At 45.4% G+C, this 21,137-nt stretch overlaps 1 protein-coding gene across 2 annotated transcripts in view; it reads left to right on the forward strand.

Moving 5' to 3' along the window:
- Positions 1 to 15,325: 15,325 nt before the first annotated feature.
- Positions 15,326 to 21,137, forward strand: part of STOML1 (stomatin like 1) — a 37,372-nt gene continuing 31,560 nt past the window's right edge. Inside the window, exons 1-2 of one of the 2 annotated variants that reach the window (XM_077472652.1) lie at positions 15,326 to 15,485; positions 15,617 to 15,719. In XM_077472652.1, the coding sequence (XP_077328778.1) occupies positions 15,644 to 15,719 (76 nt within the window). In that variant the 5' untranslated portion in view covers positions 15,326 to 15,485; positions 15,617 to 15,643. Of the gene's footprint in view, positions 15,490 to 15,616; positions 15,720 to 21,137 lie in introns of both variants that reach the window. The other variant, XM_077472653.1, reaches the window with a different exon arrangement.

The following is a 21,137-nucleotide window of genomic DNA, read 5'->3' on the forward strand; positions in this document are numbered from 1 at the left end:
GGCGTTCATTTTGGATTTGCCCTACAATCCCCATAATTCACTCTGCTCATTATTATCACCGATTAGGGCGCATCATATGATACAGGTGTGCTCCTACTATGAATTTCCCACACTTGCAGCCCCAAGGCGTGCACAGCATTGGGCTGTCTACCAGGTGTATGCCTTCATTGTCTCAACAAAAAAATGTAACTACTTGCATATGAACTCTATATCTACTTCCCTATGGCGGTTGATATGGTGACTATCATCTTTTTTTGTCTCTTTCACTATTGCAGACTTTTACCCTTAGCTTCTATATATGCTGCCTGGCTATACTATGTGTCACCAGGAAAATAGTGAATGAGACCTCTTTCCTGGCCCTGCTATAAGCAACTACAAATTTTTGTTTGGTATTTTGTTCGTACAATCAACCTGCAATATTGTATGTATGTATATATATATATATATATATATATATATATATATATATATATATAAAAAATACACTCAAAGCGGAGGTCCACCCTAAAGTGGACCTCCACTCATCGGAACCCTCCCCCCCTCCGGCGCCACAATTGGCACCTTTCAGGGGGGTGCAGATACCTGTACAGTACAGGTATTCTGCACCCACTTCCGGGATAGCTCTCTGCGGAAAGGGGCGTAGATTACGCCCCTTTCCGCAAGTGCCCGCCCCTTTCCGCAAGTTCCGCAAGTGGGGACCATCCTTATTGCGCAGCGCGATTAGCGCATGCGCAGTAGGGAACTGGGAAATGAAGCCGAAAGGCTCCATTTCCTGATTCCCATACCAAGATGGCGGCAGCAGCACCCGACAAGACGATCTAGAGATCGGCTTCGGGGTGCCGAAATTTCGGGGGCGCGCTGGACAGGTAAGTGTCACTATTTTAAAAGTCAGCAGCTGCAGTATTTGTAGCTGCTGGCTTTTAAAAAAAAAAACGCGGAGTCCCGGCGGACTCCCGCTTCAAGTTAGCTGGCATTTATTATTGGTCTTTTTATTTATTTTTTTATTTTTCTTTTATGTTAGTACTCATCAGAACGTGGCACTTGCCGTCTACTCGATCACAGCGTGGTTGACTGTTTCCATATATTTGGATTTGTCCGTGTCGCTATGACATTTGTACCTGAGGTGCAGCCTAGTTGAAGGTATCTTTCAAATCTTGTTCTTCCATCGTTTTTGATTATGTTTGCTTTCTGGATAGTTGAGCACATGCTTTTTAAATGTGACATAAAATGCAAAGTCTATGTATATATGCGTTGTTTTGAATTTTAACTCTGATATATCTCATTTCAGATAGTGAGATTTATTTTTGTTCTCTCTTGCTACGTCTTTGAACCTTTTTCTGTGTCCTGAAGAAGCCTCTACGGTGAAACGTGTATATGCGATGCACAAGGGCTCAATGTACAAATTGTATCATTTTTATATGATTTTTATATTGTTTTGAACACTGTTATGACATTGTCTTTTTTCTAATAAACTATTTTTGCTACGTTGTTAATTGCTTCTATGCCTTAAAAGTCCGACTTGTTGATATCTATTCGGTATCTTCTTTGTTCTCCCTTGATATATATGGATGTGGTACTGTAGGTGCTCCCTCCTTTTTCCCCATTCTTCAGCATACCATAGTAATGTCTGACAAAAAGATCTAAAAATACTGAAAATGTGTAATTCGTAAAACTTTTGGCCAAGGCTGTACACAGGTTTTGATGCTAATTTAATGCAGATAAGGCACCAAGAGAATTTAATTACCACCTTAATCAGCCACAGAACCTGTGTAATTAAAGTGGTTGTTAAGCCACTTTGTTATGTTTACACAAACGTCCCTGTTTAGTGACAAGTGTTCCAGTGCCTGTGCTTTATTAATAAAATGCTGCTCAGCGTTCCCGTGACTGGCCAGCTCTCCCCTCTCCTGATCTGACAGCTAGAACAAGCGGGGCTGAGAGTCCCCCCGCTGACGTCAACCAGGAGGGGAGAAGGAGAGGAGGAGAGAGCCGATCAGTTCACGTGAGTGCTGAGCGGCGATTGGAAATCAGGTACATAGCGGCAAGTTCCCCCGACTTTCTCCCCAGCTTCAGAGTTGAGTGCCATCTGCAGTGGATAAAATAAACTGCACCTGTCAACATGTGTTATTCCTCTAACAGTATGTTTATTGTAAAATATGTACAGTATATATGGTATATATCAGGGACATGCAATTAGCGGACCTCCAGCTGTTGCAAAACTACAAGTCCCATCACGCCTCTGCCTCTGGGTGTCATACTTGTGGCTGTCAGAGTCTTGCTATGTCTCATTGGACTTGTAGTTCTGCAACAGCTGGAGGTCCGCTAATTGCACATCCCTGGTATATATGTTCATCTTCAAAATTAGCCCTTGAAAAATAAGTAGAAAAAGTATACTAAAGACATTGTGGCGCTCCAACAATCCCCTCAAATAATGGATTACTGAACTCTTTAACTGGCACCTCACTCTCCTATGGCTTCCTTTAAATAGATTCAAACCACCCACCCTTTTATGCAGTATTGACACAGATAACAACCCTTCTTTCTATAATGGTATTCATTATGATAGATAACTTTTGAATTATTTGTGTATACTGTATCAATTTGTAAGTGCTAAAGTCTGTAATCCAGTGTGTTTCTCAATCTTTTTTCAGTCAAAGCACCCTTTAAAATTATACACAATCTTAAAGCACCCCATTTGAAGATGTAAAAAACTAAACTACCGTATATACTCGAGTATAGGCCGAGATTTTCAGCCTCTTTTTTGAGGCTGAAAGTGCCCCCCTCGGCTTATACTCGAGTCATCGCTGTCTGCCTGCTCGATCAGCGTGTCGAGCAGACAGACAGCGGCCATTCTATAATTCAAAAGCCGCGCCTCCGGCTCCGCCTTCGCCTGTGATAGGCGGAACACTGAATTTCCCAGCAGCCTGTGTTCCGCCTATCACGGACATCGTCTCATCCTCGTACTACGGACGAGGATGAGACGATGTCCGTGATAGGCGGAACACAGGCTGCTGGGAAATTGTGTTCCGCCTATCACAGACAGGGAGGCGCGGCATTTGAACAGGGGAATGGGCGCCGACGAAGAGCGGTGATCCTGGGACGGGACCGGACGGAGGCTTGGCTCGGGACGGGACGGGACCGGACGGAGTCTCGGGACGGGACGGGACCGGACGGAGGCTCGGGACGGGACCGGACGGAGGCTCGGGACGGGACGGGACCGGACGGAGGCTCGGGACGGGACGGGACCGGACGGAGGCTCGGGACCGGACGGAGGCTCGGGACACAGGTAGGCTGGACACACAAGGCCACACACACACACACACACACACACACACACACACACACACACACACACGGATGGACACACACACACAGGGATGGATGGATGGATGGAGACACACACACACAGGGATGGATGGATGGATGGAGACACACACACACAGGGATGGATGGATGGATGGACACACACACACACAGGGATGGATGGATGGATGGACACACACACAGGGATGGATGGATGGATGGATGGACACACACACACACAGGGATGGATGGACACACACACACACAGGGATGGATGGATGGATGGACACACACACAGGGATGGACAGGCATATCTCACCCTCGGCTTATACACGAGTCAATAGGTTTCCCAGTTTTTTGGGGGTAAATTGGGGGCCTCGGCTTATACTCGGGTCGGCCTATACTCGAGTATATACGGTAATAGTTTTACATAATGCAGCAACATCCCCAGATGTAAGACACCCAATGTTACAGGTGATTTATTCTTCCAAATCAAATACTTTTGCACGCTGGTACTGACTAGTATTCCAATGTTTCTTTTCTCCCTCAGTTTCTCTCCTGCACTCAGCTAATGCGACCCAGTACTGATGCAAAGGCAACCCAGTGCTAAAGGGTAGGGGAGGGGAAAACAATAGGATAGAAGGGGTTATGAGGACAGAGCCTTGGGGGACTCCATGGAAAAAGTGAGAGGGCAGGAAGAGATAGTTGTAGCATAGTTGCCAACATTGTAAAAAAATTTATAGAGACACTTTTTTGCCTATAGGCGGAGTCCTGTTATAATTAGGGGGCGGGCATTCTTTTGTAGGCGTGCATCATGGAAAAAGAAGAATACAGCATCCGAAACTCACTGTGGCGAACAATGGTCGTGGTTTAAACTAAATATTGTCTGTGGCTTAAAGGGGCGTGGTTCAAAGGGGTGTGGTTAGAGTCTGAGATGAACAAAGGATGGAGGAAGAAAGAAGGGGAGAGAGAGAGAGAGAGAGAGAGAGAGAGAGAGAGATAGGGAGGGAGGGAAGGAGAGAGAAGGAAGGAAAGAAAGAGGGATGGAGGAACAACAGGCCCAGATCCTACACCACAATAGCAATATGTGTATTCCACAAAGTTTAATAATCAGCAGCTAAAGATACTCCAAAAACCTGGTGTTAGCGCTTCAATCATCCCGGCACCATGGTTGATATTGTGTCAGGATGATTGAATCACATTATTTCTATTATTACATTGTAATATAAAATGAAATCGTTCAACTCACCATAATGCAGAATCAGTGGGAGCCCTGAGTGTGTCATTTGCCACGTCACCTGCTACCAGATGCCATCAGGTGCCCCCAGCAGAGTCCCTCCTTACACCAGGCATTCCCAGTAGAGTCCCTCCTTACACTAGAAATTCCCAGCAGAGTCCCTCCTTACATCAGGTGCCCCAGCAGAGTCCCTCCTTACATCAGGCATTCCAAGCAGAGTCCCTCCTTACATCAGGCATTCCCAGTAGAGTCCAACCTTACATGAGGTGCCCCCAGCAAAGTCCCTCCTTACATGAGGTGCCCCCACCGGAGTCCCCCTGCTCCTTACATCAGGTGTGCCCAGCGTATTCCCTCCTTACATTAGGCGCCCCCAGCAGAGTCCCTCTGCTCCTTACATCAGGTGTGCACAGCGGAGTCCCTCCTTACATCAGGTGCCCCCAGCGGAGTCCCTCTGCTCCTTACATCTGGTGTGCCCAGCGGAGTCCCTCCTTACATCAGGTGCCCCATGCGGAGTCCCTCCGCTCCTTACATCAGCTGTGCCTAGTGGAGTCCCTCTGCTCCTTACATCAGGTGTGCCCAGCAGAATCCCTCCCCTGCTTACATCAGGTGTACCCTCTCATCAGACACACGGGGCGGGGAGTTGGCAGCAGCTCCATTTGCAAGTCTCGTTCCCAAGTGTTCAGTGGAGAGGGGAGGGGCCTCCGATTCGTGCAGCTAACTGGCTTCAGTGTACAAGTAAATTGTTTTCCAGCGTGCCCGGTTGACAGTCACCGGTTGTCAGTCACCGGTTGTCAGGCCGGCTTCTGTAGGACAGATTTTGACATGTAGGAGAGGAGTGTCAGAATAGGCCCGGTATGGAAGTGGTTACGAAGGGAGCTTTACACAGGGCAAAGTCTTGCAGATTAAGAACAAAAATGGAAATAAATATTTCAGAATGATTGCATTTGTGAGAAAATCCACTCTTCCGTATTCTTTGAAAAAGGAAAAAAAAGTGAGGGGTTCCTCTTAAGGTCTTGGAATTTTAGGCTGTCACAATAATTGATACAGCTAAAAAAATAAAAATAAAAATAAATCAGTTACTGTTTTATGTCATTCCATCATATTGTCTGGAAAGATATAAAAGCACAATAAAAAGCAATCGTGCAGTATTGCATTAAGGGAAGTGTAAGGAAAACTTCCATTTACTACACATATTGTATTGATATTTGCTAAATTGAATGTGAAAATCAGCCATGTGCAGTGACTTGTAATAAGCATTTACATTAAATTTCTAAAGTTCCCTATTAAAGAGGAAGTAAACCCTAATGAGTTTTACTTCCTCTTTATTTCTCGCATAATTGGCATCGCATAGTAGCCCATTATGTGTCATTTACCTGAAACTGAAGCTTGCGACGTTACCGCTGTCCCCACTAGCAGCGAGCGTCCATCTTCACCCCTCTTCCTTCCAGGGCCGCGCACTCCGGCTCTGTGACTGGCCGGTGGTGCGTGGCGTCACTCCTGTGCTTGCGTGCGGGAGCTGTCAGTCACGGCATGAACCCCTTTTAGTAACGGCACAATGCGCCCTTTCTAAAGTGCATATGCACCGTAGACATCGGCGCACAGCTTTATTGTAAATATCTCCTAAACCGTGCAGGTTTATTTTACTATAGGCTTACCTGTAGGTAAAAGTGGTTGTACAGGGTGTACAACCACTTTAAAGCGGGAGTTCCGCATTTTTTTTTTTTTTTTTAAAGTCAGCAGCTACAAATACTGCAGCTGCTGATTTTTAAAATAAGGACACTTACCCACCCAGCGCGCCCGCGATGTCGGCACCCGAAGCCGATCTATCGATCAGCTCTCGGGTGCTGCCGCCGCCATCTTGGGTATGGGAATCAGGAAGTGGAGCCTTGCGGCCTCACTTCCCGGTTCCCTGCTGCGCATGCGCGAGTCGCGCTGCACAATAAGGATGGTCCCCGATGTCTCTGGGATCCGTGTGTTTCCCAGCAGACAGCGGGGGACCCGCAGGAAGTGGCGTAAATATCCACAGATTCTGTGGATAGCTATGCCGGAAGTGGGTGCAGATACCTGTATTATACAGGTATCTGCACCCCCCTGCCCCCTGAAAAGTGCCAATTGTAGCGCCGGAGGGGGGGAGGGTTCCAATGAGCGGAAGCTCCACTTTAGGGTGGAGCTCCGCTTTAAGTAACTGAGATTTTGAAATGGTCATTTGTAAATTTTCTGTGTGTATGGTCAATAATAGAATTAGCACACACAGAAATATAGATGCCATAAATTACACATTTTTTCTATGAAAAGAGTTGTATTTTTTTAATGTGAATAGTGCAGAGCAGAGTTTGCTTTAGGACTTATGCACACTTGCAGAAAAACACATCTTTCAGAGGCATCTTTTTTTTTTTATTTATGCCTCTAAACACAGGTCTATTTCAGCCACTGTGTCCCTAAACCAGCTTTCAGAGAGGCGCATGATGGCATCATTTTCAGTTTTTCACACATACACTAAAAAAACGAAAAACCTGTGTGTATGCATGTGAATGAATTCCAGTGGGCAGAAAAAAAAAAATATTCTAGCCAACAGAAGGCGTTTATCCTGATAAACACAATGGGGCTGATTTACTAAAGGTAGAGAGTGCAAAATCTGGTGCAGCTGTTCATAGAAACCAATCGGCTTAGGTTTTTTTTTTTTTTTTGGCTTAAAGTGTTCAAGTAGATGTAAACCCAAATTTTTTTCTTTTTTTGATGTCATAATCTAGAGTATAAGATTTCCTATAATTTGAGCCCAGTCTTGCCACAAAGAGTTAATCCAGCTATGAGCAATCATCTTTTATTGTTCAGTGAGATAAATCTTGACAAACAGAGAAAAACTTTGTCAAATCCTCCCCCTTGCTGTGAGTGACAGGTGATTTACATATCTCGTGCAATAGCCTAAGAGACATGCATTATTTTTTAATTCCCTCCCACTCCTTTCTTCTGCTGCTCTGCAAGGTTTGGCTGTTCCGCACCTCAGCATGATTTGGCATGCTGAAGTCATGTGGGGACTTTTCTGGGTTTTGACTGGATGTTGGTGATCATAGCAGAAGTTCAGTGTAAGAAATACACAGGAGAAAATGCATGTTGATAAGGGGAGTTTAGAGGTGGGCAGGGAGTCTACTGACATCACGACTCCACCCACTGAGCCCTGGAAAACAGACCCACCCTCAAAATCTGCAGTTTTTTAGGTCTCATAGCAGACAGAGGGGAGATATTTGACAGATAAGTATACATGCAGGAGGCATGTATATCCTACTAGATAACCAATATTGAAGTAGTTTAGAAAGGGAAATCCCAAATAACAAGATGTCTTTAACCAGTTTCCTACCATCGTATTGTAAAAGGACGGCAGCAGGAACTGTTCCTCCCTCCAGATGGGCGTCATATAATGTCCTCTGCTTGCCGGCATTGTGGAGAGCGCACCACATCGCTGGGGACCCTGTGCACGTGCCCAGCGCCCACGGCATCCGCCAGGCACCAGCGATTGCCTGGTAACAGAGCCGGGACGTGGATTTGTGTGTGTAAACACACAGACCCACGTCTTGTCAGGGGAGAGGAGAACTGATCGGATGTTCCTTGTACAGAGAAACACCGATCGGTCTCCTCGCCTCATCAGTCCCCTTTCCCCACAGTTAGATTCACTCCCTAGGGCACACATTTAACCCCTTCAGTGCCCCCTAGTGTTAACCCCTTCCCTGCCAGTCACATTTATACAGTGATCGGTGCATTTTTTATAGCACCAATCACTTTATAAATGTGAATGGCCCCAAAATAGTGTCAAAAATGTCCGATCTGTCCATAATGTCACAGTCACAATAAAAATCGCAGGCCGCCGCCATTAGTAGTAAAATAAATAAAAATTACAAATCTATCCCCCAATTTGTAGACGCTATAACTTTTGTGCAAACCAATCAATATACGCTTATTGGGATTTTTTTTTTTTTACCAAAAATATGTAGAAGAATACATATTGGCCTAAACTGAGGGTTTTTTTTTTTAAAAAGAAAATGGGATATTTATGATAGCAAAAAGTAATAAATATTGTGTTTTTTTTTCTAAATTGACGCTCTTTGTTTGTTCATAGTGCAAAAAATAAGAAGCGCAGAGGTGCTCAAATACCACCAAAAGAAAGCTTTATTTGTAGGGGAAAAAAGTGATCAAAATTTTATTTGCATACAATGTTGCATGACTGCGCAATTGTCATTTAAATTGTGACAACGCTGAAAGCTGAAAATTGGCCTGGGCAGGAAGGGGGAGAAAATGCCCTGTATGGAAGTGGTTAAAGAGGAACTACAGTCTGCTCACATAATTTGTAATAAAAACATCTTTTCCATTCTGAAGCTTCCACCCAACCACTTTGCATATTATTTTATATATACTGTATTTTGTACTTGCCAACTATGCTGCAGAAATCTCCCTCCGCTTTAACTGTGGCCAGCTGAAGCTGCTGCCTGTTAACTTCCTGGATTTACACAGAGGCACACCTCCAGCTCTGCAGCGCGCATTGGCCCTCTTATGACTGATCTCCTCTCCCTTCCTGGCAAACTCTCACTAGAGTGAGAGAGAGAAAGAGAGAGAGATGCATGATGTCATAAGCCTAGGCTTTTTAGCAGACAAGAAACAGGAAGTAAGCTGTATAAGGTATTCACTGGCAGAAAAAAAATGTTTTACTATCCAAAGTTAAAAAAAATTACTGAAGGTCCGCTTTAATGTCTCAGTATTAAAGCCCACAAAGAGAGTAGTGTGTGCTGTGTATTAAACCCAAAACCAAAAATGTATTATATAGCAGCTTACCAATCGTTAAATGTGGTGACTGCATCCGTTTTATTTTCTTTGGCTTCTTTACTTCTGCGTTCACCTGGTGATCTGGCCAATAACAAACTTCCTATATTAGTCAGGCACAACTCTGGAGGAATAACCAGAAGAGGCACAGCAGACAGCAGTATTCTCAGTCTGGGGGGAAGGGGAGTGTTAAATTTATCAGCAGATTAGATACAGTAACAAATCAAAGCCAGACTCCAGTTCACATTTTATAATTAGTTACAGCAACAGAATTGTTGGCTTGATCAACATATGAAAACAGAAGAAAGAAAGCCTAAAAATGGAAATGAATGCAGCCATCACATCTAAGAACTGGAAAGCAGCAATGCAATAAATGTTTGATTTAACGCTGTTCTATCATAGCCACTCTAAAGTATACAATTGTATATTCTGTGTCCTTGTCAGTGGAGATGTTTCTTCAGATTCGGCGACCTGTCAGAATGTGTGACCTTCCATCGTCCACATCTTGCTACACCTTGCACTCCTCCACAGTAAGGATGAGCTCAGGCGTGTTCGCAAGCCACACGTGCAGAGCCCGCCAGGAAGTCGAGACTGCGGAGCATTAATCACAAGCAGTGAGACATTTTTTCCATCTCTGTAGCCGCACATTGGGAAATATCACTTTTTTGGCAGTGGGCGGAGTTGTATTATAATTAGGGGGCGGGGCATGCGGATATAGGCGTGGCACAGGGAAAGGTGAAAATGCAGTTTACGTAAAATAGTGGGCGGAGCTTACATGGGCGTGGCTCGAATGGGTGTGGTTAGGAGAGGGAAATGGGGGGGGGGGGGAGGGATGGAGGGACAGCAGCCCCCAATCCTACACCACAATAGCAATATGTGTTTTCCAGAGTTTGACAATCAGCAGATAAAGATACTCCAAATACCTGTTGTTAGCGCTTCAATAATCCCGGCACCATGATTGCTATGGTATCAGGATGATTGAAGCGCATTATTTCTATTATTACATTGTAATATTAAATGAAATCATTCAACTCACCATAATGAATCAGTGGGAGCCCTGAGTGGGTCACTAGCCACGTTGCCTGCCACCAGATACCATCAGGTGCCCCCAGCAGAGTCCCTCCTTACATCAGCTGCCCCATCAGAGCAGCCTTCCTCACATCTGTGTCTCCATCAGCAGAGCCCCTCCTTATATCTGGTGTCCCCATCAGTCCTCCTAACATCTGGTGCCCCTCTGACATCCAGACTGGCCCCCTCTGACATCCAGACTGGCCCCCGACATCCATACTAGCCCCCCCGACATCCAGACTCTGACTGGCCCCCGACATCCTCCAGACTCACTCTGACTGGCCCCAACAGATCCTCCAGGCTCTGACTGGCCCCCGACAGATCCTCCAGGCTCTGTCTGGCCCCCGACAGATCCTCCAGACTCTGTCTGGCCCCCGACAGATCCTCCAGACTCTGACTGGCCCCCGTCAGATCCTCCAGACTCTGACTGGCCCCCGACATCCTCCAGACTCTGACTGGCCCCCGACATCCTCCAGACTCTGACTGGCCCCTGACATCCTCCAGACTCACTCTGACTGGCCCCCAACATCTCTAGACTCACTCTGACTGGCCCCCGACATCCTCCAGACTCACTCTGACTGGCCCCCGACATCCTCCAGACTCACTCTGACTAGCCCCCAACATCCTCCAGACGCCGTGAGTTGCCGTGCGGAAAGAGTTTGAACTGCAGCACCGCCCACCTTCCATAGACACTGGCAGTGGTGGTGGGTGGCGCCGCAGCATCTCTATAGACCAGCTTCTGGTCTTCTTTAAAATGGCGGCCGGGGGAGACATTGTCTCCGCCGGCCGTGGACCTCTAGCGGCCGGCAGCAAAATTAATGGGGACAAACCGAATTTCCCGGGACATTTCCCGGGACAAAATTAATTCGAGACAAGGGTTCTAATCCCGGGAATGTCCCGGGAAATTCGGGACAGTTGGCAACTATGCACTTCTGTTACACATTCTGACGGGTCGCCGAATCTGACAAAACACCTGAAGTGACACAGAGTATACAATTGTACAGTTATTTTTAAAGTGGTTGTAAACCCTTACAACACACTTTGACCTACAGGTAAGCCTAGTTTAAGGCTCACCTGTAGGTCCAAGAAATATCTCCAAAACCTACACGGTTTAGGAGATATTTGCTGAAAGACAGGCACCGCTGTCTATGGCGCACGCGCCGTAGACAGCGGCGCGCAGGCACACTGAGCACGCTGCCGTCAACGGCGATATGGCGCGAGTGGCGGCTGCCGTGCGCATTCGCGGGAGTGAGGTCATCGCGGCTTCGCTGAATGACAGCGGCGGAGCGGCAAGACCCACCGAGAAGATGGATGCGCTGGACTACAGGGGACAGCGGTGACTTCGCTGGCTCCTGTGTCAGGTTAGTGACACATAATTATGCTTTACCTTTGCAGGGAATGAAAGAGGAAGTAAATCCATCAGGGTTTATTTCCTCTTTAACAGTACATTGAGTATATATAGTCAAATACAGTAGTTAGAACTCCGTCTGACTGGTTAGATGTTGAATTTTAAAAGCAGCTGCAAGCCTGCTGATCTCATAGGGTTAATCTGACATAAGTTCGCTGCTTTTAAAATTCAACATTTAAACATTCAGACGGAGTTCTAAGTACTGTATTTCACTATATATACTCACTTTTCTGTTAGAAATAAGGGTAAAATGCTAAATTCCGGAGGGTGTAACAAGATGTCCGCTTTCCCCCTTCTCAGTATATCCTTACTGTGGAGGAGTGCGGGGTATAGCAAGATGGCGGCGACAAAGCGTCACTTTCATTACACATTCTGATGGTGTTTCATCAGATTAGGCGACCCGTCAGAATGTGTAACAGAAGTGACGTTTCGTCACCGTCATCTTGCTACAGCCCGTGTAGTGTCACAGTTTGATGCCTATCACAGGATGGTGCGGAAGTGACGTTGTTGCGTACTGCGCATGCGCGATTCGCTCCAAACGCTCGCGCCGTGCGTTCCAACATAGTTTCGGCAATACAGTTCAGCGAAACCATCACATAATGTTACGGAAGTGAAGTTACACACAACACAAACACTGGGCCGTTCGTTACAACACTAATACTTCCCTTGTTACCTAGTAGGTTTTGCATTGCTGGGACTTGTAGTGCCTATCCTGAGCTACATGCTTCAATGTTCAGTGTCCTCATCCCTATCCCCATGCTTCAATGTTCAGTGTCCATCCTTATCCCCGTGCTTCAATGTTCAGTGTCCTCATCCTTATCCCCGAGCTTCAATGTTCAGTGTCCATCCTTATCCCCGTGCTTCAATGTTCAGTGTCCTCATCCCTATCCGTGAGCTTCAATGTTCAGTGTCCTCATCCTTATCCCTGTGCTTCAATGTTCAGTGTCCTCATCCCTATCCCCATGCTTCAATGTTCAGTGTCCTCATCCCTATCCGCGAGCTTCAATGTTCAGTGTCCTCATCCTTATCCCTGTGCTTCAATGTTCAGTGTCCTCATCCCTATCCCCATGCTTCAATGTTCAGTGTCCTCATCCCTATCCGCGAGCTTCAATGTTCAGTGTCCTCATCCTTATCCCTGTGCTTCAATGTTCAGTGTCCTCATCCCTATCCCCATGCTTCAATGTTCAGTGTCCTCATCCCGATCCGCAAGCTTCAATGTTCAGTGTCCTCATCCTTATCCCTGTGCTTCAATATTCAGTGTCCTCATCCCTATCCGCAAGCTTTAAATGTTCAGTGTCCTCATCCTTATCCCTGTGCTTCAATGTTCAGTGTCCTCATCCTTATCCCTGAGCTTCAATGTTCAGTGTCCTCATCCCTATCCGCGAGCTTCAATGTTCAGTGTCCTCATCCTTATCCCCCTGCTTCAATGTTCAGGGTCCTCATCCTTATCCCCGAGCTTCAATGTTCAGTGTCCTCATCCCTATCCCCCTGCTTCAATGTTCAGTGTCCTCATCCCTATCCGCGAGCTTCAATGTTCAGTGTCCTCATCCCTATCCCCGAGCTTCAATGTTCAGTGTCCTCATCCTTATCCCCGAGCTTCAATGTTCAGTGTCCTCATCCCTATCCCCCTGCTTCAATGTTCAGTGTCCTCATCCTTATCCCCGAGCTTCAATGTTCAGTGTCCTCATCCCTATCCCCCTGCTTCAATGTTCAGTGTCCTCATCCCTATCCCCGAGCTTCAATGTTCAGTGTCCATCCTTATCCCTGTGCTTCAATGTTCAGTGTCCTCATCACTATCCGCAAGCTTCAATGTTCAGTGTCCCATCCTTATCCCCATGCTTCGATGTTCAGTGTCCTCATCGAAGCAGGGGGATAAGGATGAGGACACTGAACATTGAAGCTCGCGGATAGGGATGAGGACACTGAACATTGAAGCAGGGGGATAGGGATGAGGACACTGAACATTGAAGCTCGGGGATAAGGATGAGGACACTGAACATTGAAGCTCGCGGATAGGGATGAGGACACTGAACATTGAAGCTCGCGGATAGGGATGAGGACACTGAACATTGAAGCAGGGGGATAGGGATGAGGACACTGAACATTGAAGCTCGGGGATAAGGATGAGGACCCTGAACATTGAAGCAGGGGGATAAGGATGAGGACACTGAACATTGAAGCTCGCGGATAGGGATGAGGACACTGAACATTGAAGCTCAGGGATAAGGATGAGGACACTGAACATTGAAGCACAGGGATAAGGATGAGGACACTGAACATTTAAAGCTTGCGGATAGGGATGAGGACACTGAATATTGAAGCACAGGGATAAGGATGAGGACACTGAACATTGAAGCTTGCGGATCGGGATGAGGACACTGAACATTGAAGCATGGGGATAGGGATGAGGACACTGAACATTGAAGCACAGGGATAAGGATGAGGACACTGAACATTGAAGCTCGCGGATAGGGATGAGGACACTGAACATTGAAGCATGGGGATAGGGATGAGGACACTGAACATTGAAGCACAGGGATAAGGATGAGGACACTGAACATTGAAGCTCGCGGATAGGGATGAGGACACTGAACATTGAAGCATGGGGATAGGGATGAGGACACTGAACATTGAAGCACAGGGATAAGGATGAGGACACTGAACATTGAAGCTCACGGATAGGGATGAGGACACTGAACATTGAAGCACGGGGATAAGGATGGACACTGAACATTGAAGCTCGGGGATAAGGATGAGGACACTGAACATTGAAGCACGGGGATAAGGATGGACACTGAACATTGAAGCATGGGGATAGGGATGAGGACACTGAACATTGAAGCATGTAGCTCAGGATAGGCACTACAAGTCCCAGCAATGCAAAACCTACTAGGTAACAAGGGAAGTATTAGTGTTGTAACGAACGGCCCAGTGTTTGTGTTGTGTGTAACTTCACTTCCGTAACATTATGTGATGGTTTCGCTGAACTGTATTGCCGAAACTATGTTGGAACGCACGGCGCAAGTGTTTGGAACGCATCGCGCATGCGCAGTACGCAACAACGTGGCCCGTGTTTGTGTTGTGTGTAACATCACTTCCGTAACATTATGTGATGGTTTCGCTGAACTGTATTGCCGAAACTATGTTGGAACGCACGGCGCGAGCGTTTGGAGCGCATCGCGCATGCGCAGTACGCAACAACGTCACTTCCGCACCATCCTGTGATAGGCATCAAACTGTGACACTACACCCGCACGCCACAGTAAAGATACACTGAGAAGGGGGGGAGTGGACATCTTGTTACACTCATTGGAGTTTAGAATTTTACCCTTATTTTTAATAGTAAAGTGAGTTAATATAGTGAAATACCGTACTTAGAACTTCGGCTGACTGGTTAGATGTTGAAATTTAAAAGTTCTTTCCAGGACTAGTCTGGTAATCATGAACACACGTTTGTCTTCAACAAAATGGACGTCACTATACTTTTCTATTGGAGGAACTGGAGACACTTCCTGGTGTGGTCATGTGACGGTGCTATCACTGGTGTTATGGAAACATTTCCCTGTAGCCAGGAAGAAATGGTGGAAAGTTCGTTATCTCCAGTTCTGTCAGTTCAGATATGATTGCCATCCTGACTAATGGAGAGTTATAGCCCCTTCTGTGGTAGGTATGGTCTCTATGGGTGAGCTCTCCCCCCTCTTATTCCATGTTCTCATAGACCCCAGTGTGTGGACTTGTCTGATATAAAGCATTGGACTGTAATCTGCTCTGACATGTCTGTAATTGTTCTGCAGAGTGTATATAGGAGGTCGTCTCTATCCATGATGTGGAATCAGTACAAATACACCTCTCTGCCCCTGAGCCTGGAACCCCAGCCATCCAATGCTGCAAAATCAGGTAATGTTCTTACATGAAAACGTCACATTTAAAAAATAAAAATAAAATAATGCACAAATTTTAGCAGGCAAAAAAAAAAAAAAAAAGTGCATTTATTATTTTTTTTTTTACACTGGAGCCTGTAAAGCATTGCACCCATGATCAGCAGATTGCGGGTGCAATGCCAGGATCCTGCAAACTCTCAGTCAGTTACTGAACTGCAGTAAGAATCAATGACCTATGAGAGCGCTTACCAGACAGTGCCCTCACCATTTATTGAGAACTATAAGTCATCTGCCGCAGGAAACTGAATGAATGACGTGGCTGTGTTGGCAGAGCCCCACATGGCTGCACTGTGGGGGAGAGGATCCCCCGCCCGCTGTCAGAGTGGGGAGCGCTGGCAGCGGGAGGTAGGTAGATAGGAGCATGATACACCCTAAATATGAGTGTAACATGCTACTGAAATTAGCCTTTAAAGTTGATCTCTGGGGAAAGTAAAAATCCTCTCTAGCAGTGGGATTTACAGTGGGTAGAAAAAAAAAGTATACACACCCCTAAAATTAAAATAAAGTAAAAATGTCAGGTTTCTGTGATGTAAAAAAATGAGACAGATAAATAATTTCAGAACATTTTCCACCTATGATGTGACCTATAAACTGTACAACTAAATTGGACAACAAAGTGAAATCTTTTAGGCGTTGGGGAAGTAAAAATAAACTAGAATAATGTGGTTGCAGACGTGTGCACACCCTCTTATAACTGGGGATGGAGCTGTGTTCAGATTTAAGCAATCACATTCAAACTCATGTTAAATAGGAGTCAGTACATACCCGCCATCATTTAACTACTTGCCTACCAGGCACTTACACCCCCTTTCCTGCCCAGGCCATTTTTCATCTTTCAGCGCTGTCGTACATTGAAAGACAATTGCGCAGTCATGCTACACTGTACCCAAACAAACTAAATAGAGCTTTTTTTGGTGGAATTTGTTCGCTGCTGTTTTTTTTTATTTTGTACAAAAAAAAAAATACCCAAAAATGTTGAAAAAAAATGCTGTCAGTAGATTTTTTTTTTTTTTCCTTCACTGATGTGGGCTGATGAGGTGGCACTGAGGAGGAGGCACTAATATGTTGCACTTATGGGCGCTGATAGGCAGCACTGATAGGCGGCATGGGTAGGCAGTACTGATGGGCATTGATGGGTGGCACTGATGGGCATTGATCGACAGCAGTGATGGGCACACTGATAGGCAGCACTGACTGGCATCGCTAATGGGCACTGATTGCTGCCACTGGTGGGCACTGTATGGTGGCACTGTAGTGCTATTCTGTAATCGGGGCACTGATGATCAGTGTCCTGATTACATTCCTATATGTCTCACTTCATGGAGATGCCACTGACCGGCTCTCCTTGCCACACACACTGTCAGTGTGAGGCGAGGAGTGACGATTACTGACACTTCCTTGTTTACATGTGACCGGTTGTGATTGGACACAGCTGATCACATGGTTAAAGAGCCACGGATGCGGCTCTTTACAGAGATCGAGGTTGCGCTGTGTTCTAGCAACATGGCGCGGGTGTAGCCGTTCTGGGACGCCATCATATGACGGTTTCCCAGAAAGAGAGCCGCACCTCCCCACCATCATTTGACGGTGGGTGGTTGGCAACCAGTTAAAGTGCCTCTGATTAACCCCGAATAAAGTTCAGCTGTTCTGGTAGGTCTTGCCTGACATTTTCTTAGTATCATTCTACAGCAAAACTCATGGTCCGCAGAGAGGTTCCAAAGCATCAGAGGGATCTCATTGTTAAAAGGTATCAGTCAGGAGAAAAGAATTTCCAAGGCATTAGATATATCATGAAACACGGTGAAGACAGTCATCAAGTGGAGAAAATATGGCACAACAGGGACATTACAAAGAACTGGGCGTCCCTCCAAAATTGATGAAATGACAAGAAGAAAACTGGTCAGGGAGGCTGTCAAGAGACCTACAGCAACATCAAAGGAGCTGCAGGAATATCTGGCAAGTACTGGCTGTGTGGTACATGTGACAACAATCTCCCATATTCTTCATATGTCTGGGCTATGGGGTAGAGTGGCAAGATGGAAGCCTTTTCTTATGAAGAAAAACATCCAAGCCCGGCTAAATTTTGCACAAACACATCTGAATTCTCCCAAAAGCATGTGGGAAAATGTTTTATGGTCTGATGAAACCAAAGTTGAACTTTTTGGCCATAATTCCATTATATATGGTGCAAAAACACTGCACGTCACCAAAAGAACACCATACCCACAGTGAAGCATGGTGGTGACAGGATAATGCTTTGTGGCTGTTTTTCTTCAGCTGGAACAGGGGCCTTAGTTAAGATAGAGGGAATTATGAACAGTTCCAAATACTAGTCAATATTGGCACAAAACCTTCAGGCTTCTGTTAGAAAGCTGAACATGAAGAGGAACTTCATCTTTCAACATGAGAACGACACAAAGAATACATCCAAATCAACAAAGGAATGGCTTCACCAGAGGAAGAATAAAGTTTTGGAATGGCCCAGTCAGAGCCCAGACCTGAATCAAATTGAAAATCTGTGGGGTGATCTGAAGAGGGTTGTGCACAGGAGATGCCCTCGCAATCTGACAGATTTAGTGTGTTTTTTCAAAGAAGAGTGGGAAAATATTGCCAAGTCAAGATGTGCCATGCTGATAGACTCATACTCAAAAAGACTGAGTGCTTTAATAAAATCAAAAGGTGCTTCAACAAAGTATTAAAGGTGGAAAAAGTTCTGAAATGATTTTTGTCTCATTTTTTTTACATTACAGAAACCTGACATTTTAACTGGGGTGTGTGAACTTTTCTATCCACTGTACATTGGGGGTATAGGCAAAAGCAGTACCTGGTGCTGCACTTCTGTATGCTCTGCCACTCTGCAAAACCTCAGACGTCAGCCTCTTCACCCCTATGCTCTGGTGATTGGATGTCCTCTGATGTCATCAAGACTAATGCACAGCCCATAGCCCTGCACTGGACACGAGGGCACTGCAGAACAGTCAATCTCCGGAACATAGGGGAGCACCAGATCAGGTAAGTAAAGGTGCTTTTCCCATCTCCTAGTCCCAATCAAGCATTTTCCATTGCAGCCCCACTTCAAGGGAGGTTTTTCTCTTTAAAGTTGGGCTTTAAACTGTCTTCACTCAGATGGTCAATGTATACTGTAGTTCGCTAATTTACATTTTCTTCTTAAAGCGGAACAAAAGGCACATATACATGCCTTAATTCCAACAGTCTGACACCCGCAAAGTCTCTTGTTGGAATCTTCTGCCTGGGTTCTTCTGGTGCCAGTTTTAAGGAGTTCGGACATTCTGATTGGTTGGAATAACCTCACTTTGCATATGTGTGGGAGTGCAATTGCCCAGACACACTGGCAGTGTGTCAGAATATAAACTAAGCTGGCATGTGCAGCACAGTGTAGGTTTTAAAGAGAATAGTGAATAGGCAAGTAAGTGCATGTCTCTTCTACAATAAAGAGACTGCCTGTTCACAATAACTTTTTTTTTTTTTTACATGATTTTCAATTAATGCTGTGGGTCCAATTACAGACCAATCGGCACCAGTTTTAAAACTCGTAAACAAATTGTACATCATAAATATCTGCCCAGATAGACAGCAATGTACTTTAATGGCTCTCTCAAAGAGAAGACAAATGTACATCGATTAAAAAATACAAATTTTAATCATGTCAGATCAGCCTTGCATCCCGGGTTGATTAATTCTAAAATCCACAATGACAAAAAGTTTTAAAACCATCTGCCTATTTTTTGAGCTAACAACCTATATTGGTAACACCATCCACAGCATGTACATATACATTACATTTCACTGTTCCAGAGAAGGCTACATCAGTAGTCGGCTTCATGTGTACCAGTTCAACTTCCTACATAAGATATTATATCATAAATACAATTATCAACTACGGAGAGGCTACAGATTCTCAATGCGTTTTCAGATGGGATTGGGGTTTTTAATTTGATATAAGAAACAAATAAAATAAACATCAAATTTACACTTTACTGTACAGAAGCTCTATTTTATGAATGTTGTATACAACGTGTATAAGTACACTTGCTTACCCTCCTTTTATCTTTACATTACCTTATGGATTAAGCCACAAAGGGCTCCATTCACAAAGCGGTATCTTACCACATCCGAAGGGTCTGGCATGCATTGGGGGGGGAAAGGCCATGCTGGCTTTTTTTTTTTTTCCCCTGTAATTTTTTTAATACCAGCAATTCTTTTCTTTACATCCAGTTGTCATTGGAGAAACCCCGCTGACAGCTGATGACTCATCGATTGTTAAGGACGTGGCAGCTGCCTGCTCCTTAACAACAATGCTGTTTACTGGTTGTTAAGGATGCCGATGGCTGACGGGTTCCTTAACTATTCCTTGCCGGTGTCGAATACTGTCCCCTGTCGGATAGTGTCTGTACTGCGCTTGCGCAGTACGGAGGACAAGGAGACGCCGAAAGTCTCTGAAAGATGAACAGCACCTGCGCACTGAGTCCAGATTCAAGCCCCACCATCCAAGTGGACATAGAGTTAGAATAAAAAATTGCTAAGCGCAGCTGTGCCTGAAGCGAGGGGCCCTGTTACTAAGTTCTACCATATGTCTACTTGGATGGTGGGGCTTGACCCTGGACTCAGTGCGCAGGCGCCGTTCATCTTCAGAGACTTTCGGAGTCTCCTTGTCCTCTGTGCTGCGCCTGCACAGTACGGGGCAGACACTATATGATGGGGGGACAATTTTTGGCAGAACACAGGCATCACTACTTATTTACCGCATGCATTTATTTCATTTTGTGAAATTACTTTAACGCCTCTTTTTATGCGGTATTTACTAGGGATGCCGGTACCAGGGATTTGAGCGAGTATCAGTACTCGCCCAAATGCTACCGATACTTTGCGGTGTGATTTGCATCAATACAAAATGAACTGGCCCATCACACTGCAAAGAATCGCATGCGATGTGAACAGGAATGCGGTGTGTTTGTAGAAAGAGATTAAAGCGCCATCAAGTGGGCAGTATAGAACTCACAGTACATATCTGTTAGGACATCTGGGCCGCTGGAGGACATGTAGATGCAGTGCGCACCCAAGCTGACATTGCTTCCACCCTATACCCACGTGGTCCTGGAACTTCTCAAGCCCTGTGAGCAGCTCCAACGGTCCTGACTTTCTACCAGATATGTACTATGAGTTTTAGCATTGTTTAAACTGATTAGATGTTTAAACTGATTAGATGTTTAAACTGATTAGATGGCAGCTTTAATCTGTTTACACACACACACTTCTTTGCAGTGCAATTTTTTCCGTATTGATGCAAATTGCACCGCAAAGTATTGGTACTCTGTATTGGCAAGTACTTACTGAAAATATCAGTACTCGTACT

Source organism: Lithobates pipiens, unplaced genomic scaffold (genome assembly GCF_037356315.1).
Source record: "Lithobates pipiens isolate NorthernLeopardFrog02 unplaced genomic scaffold, aLitPip1_a1.2 Scaffold_8, whole genome shotgun sequence".
Lineage (NCBI taxonomy): Eukaryota > Metazoa > Chordata > Amphibia > Anura > Ranidae > Lithobates > Lithobates pipiens.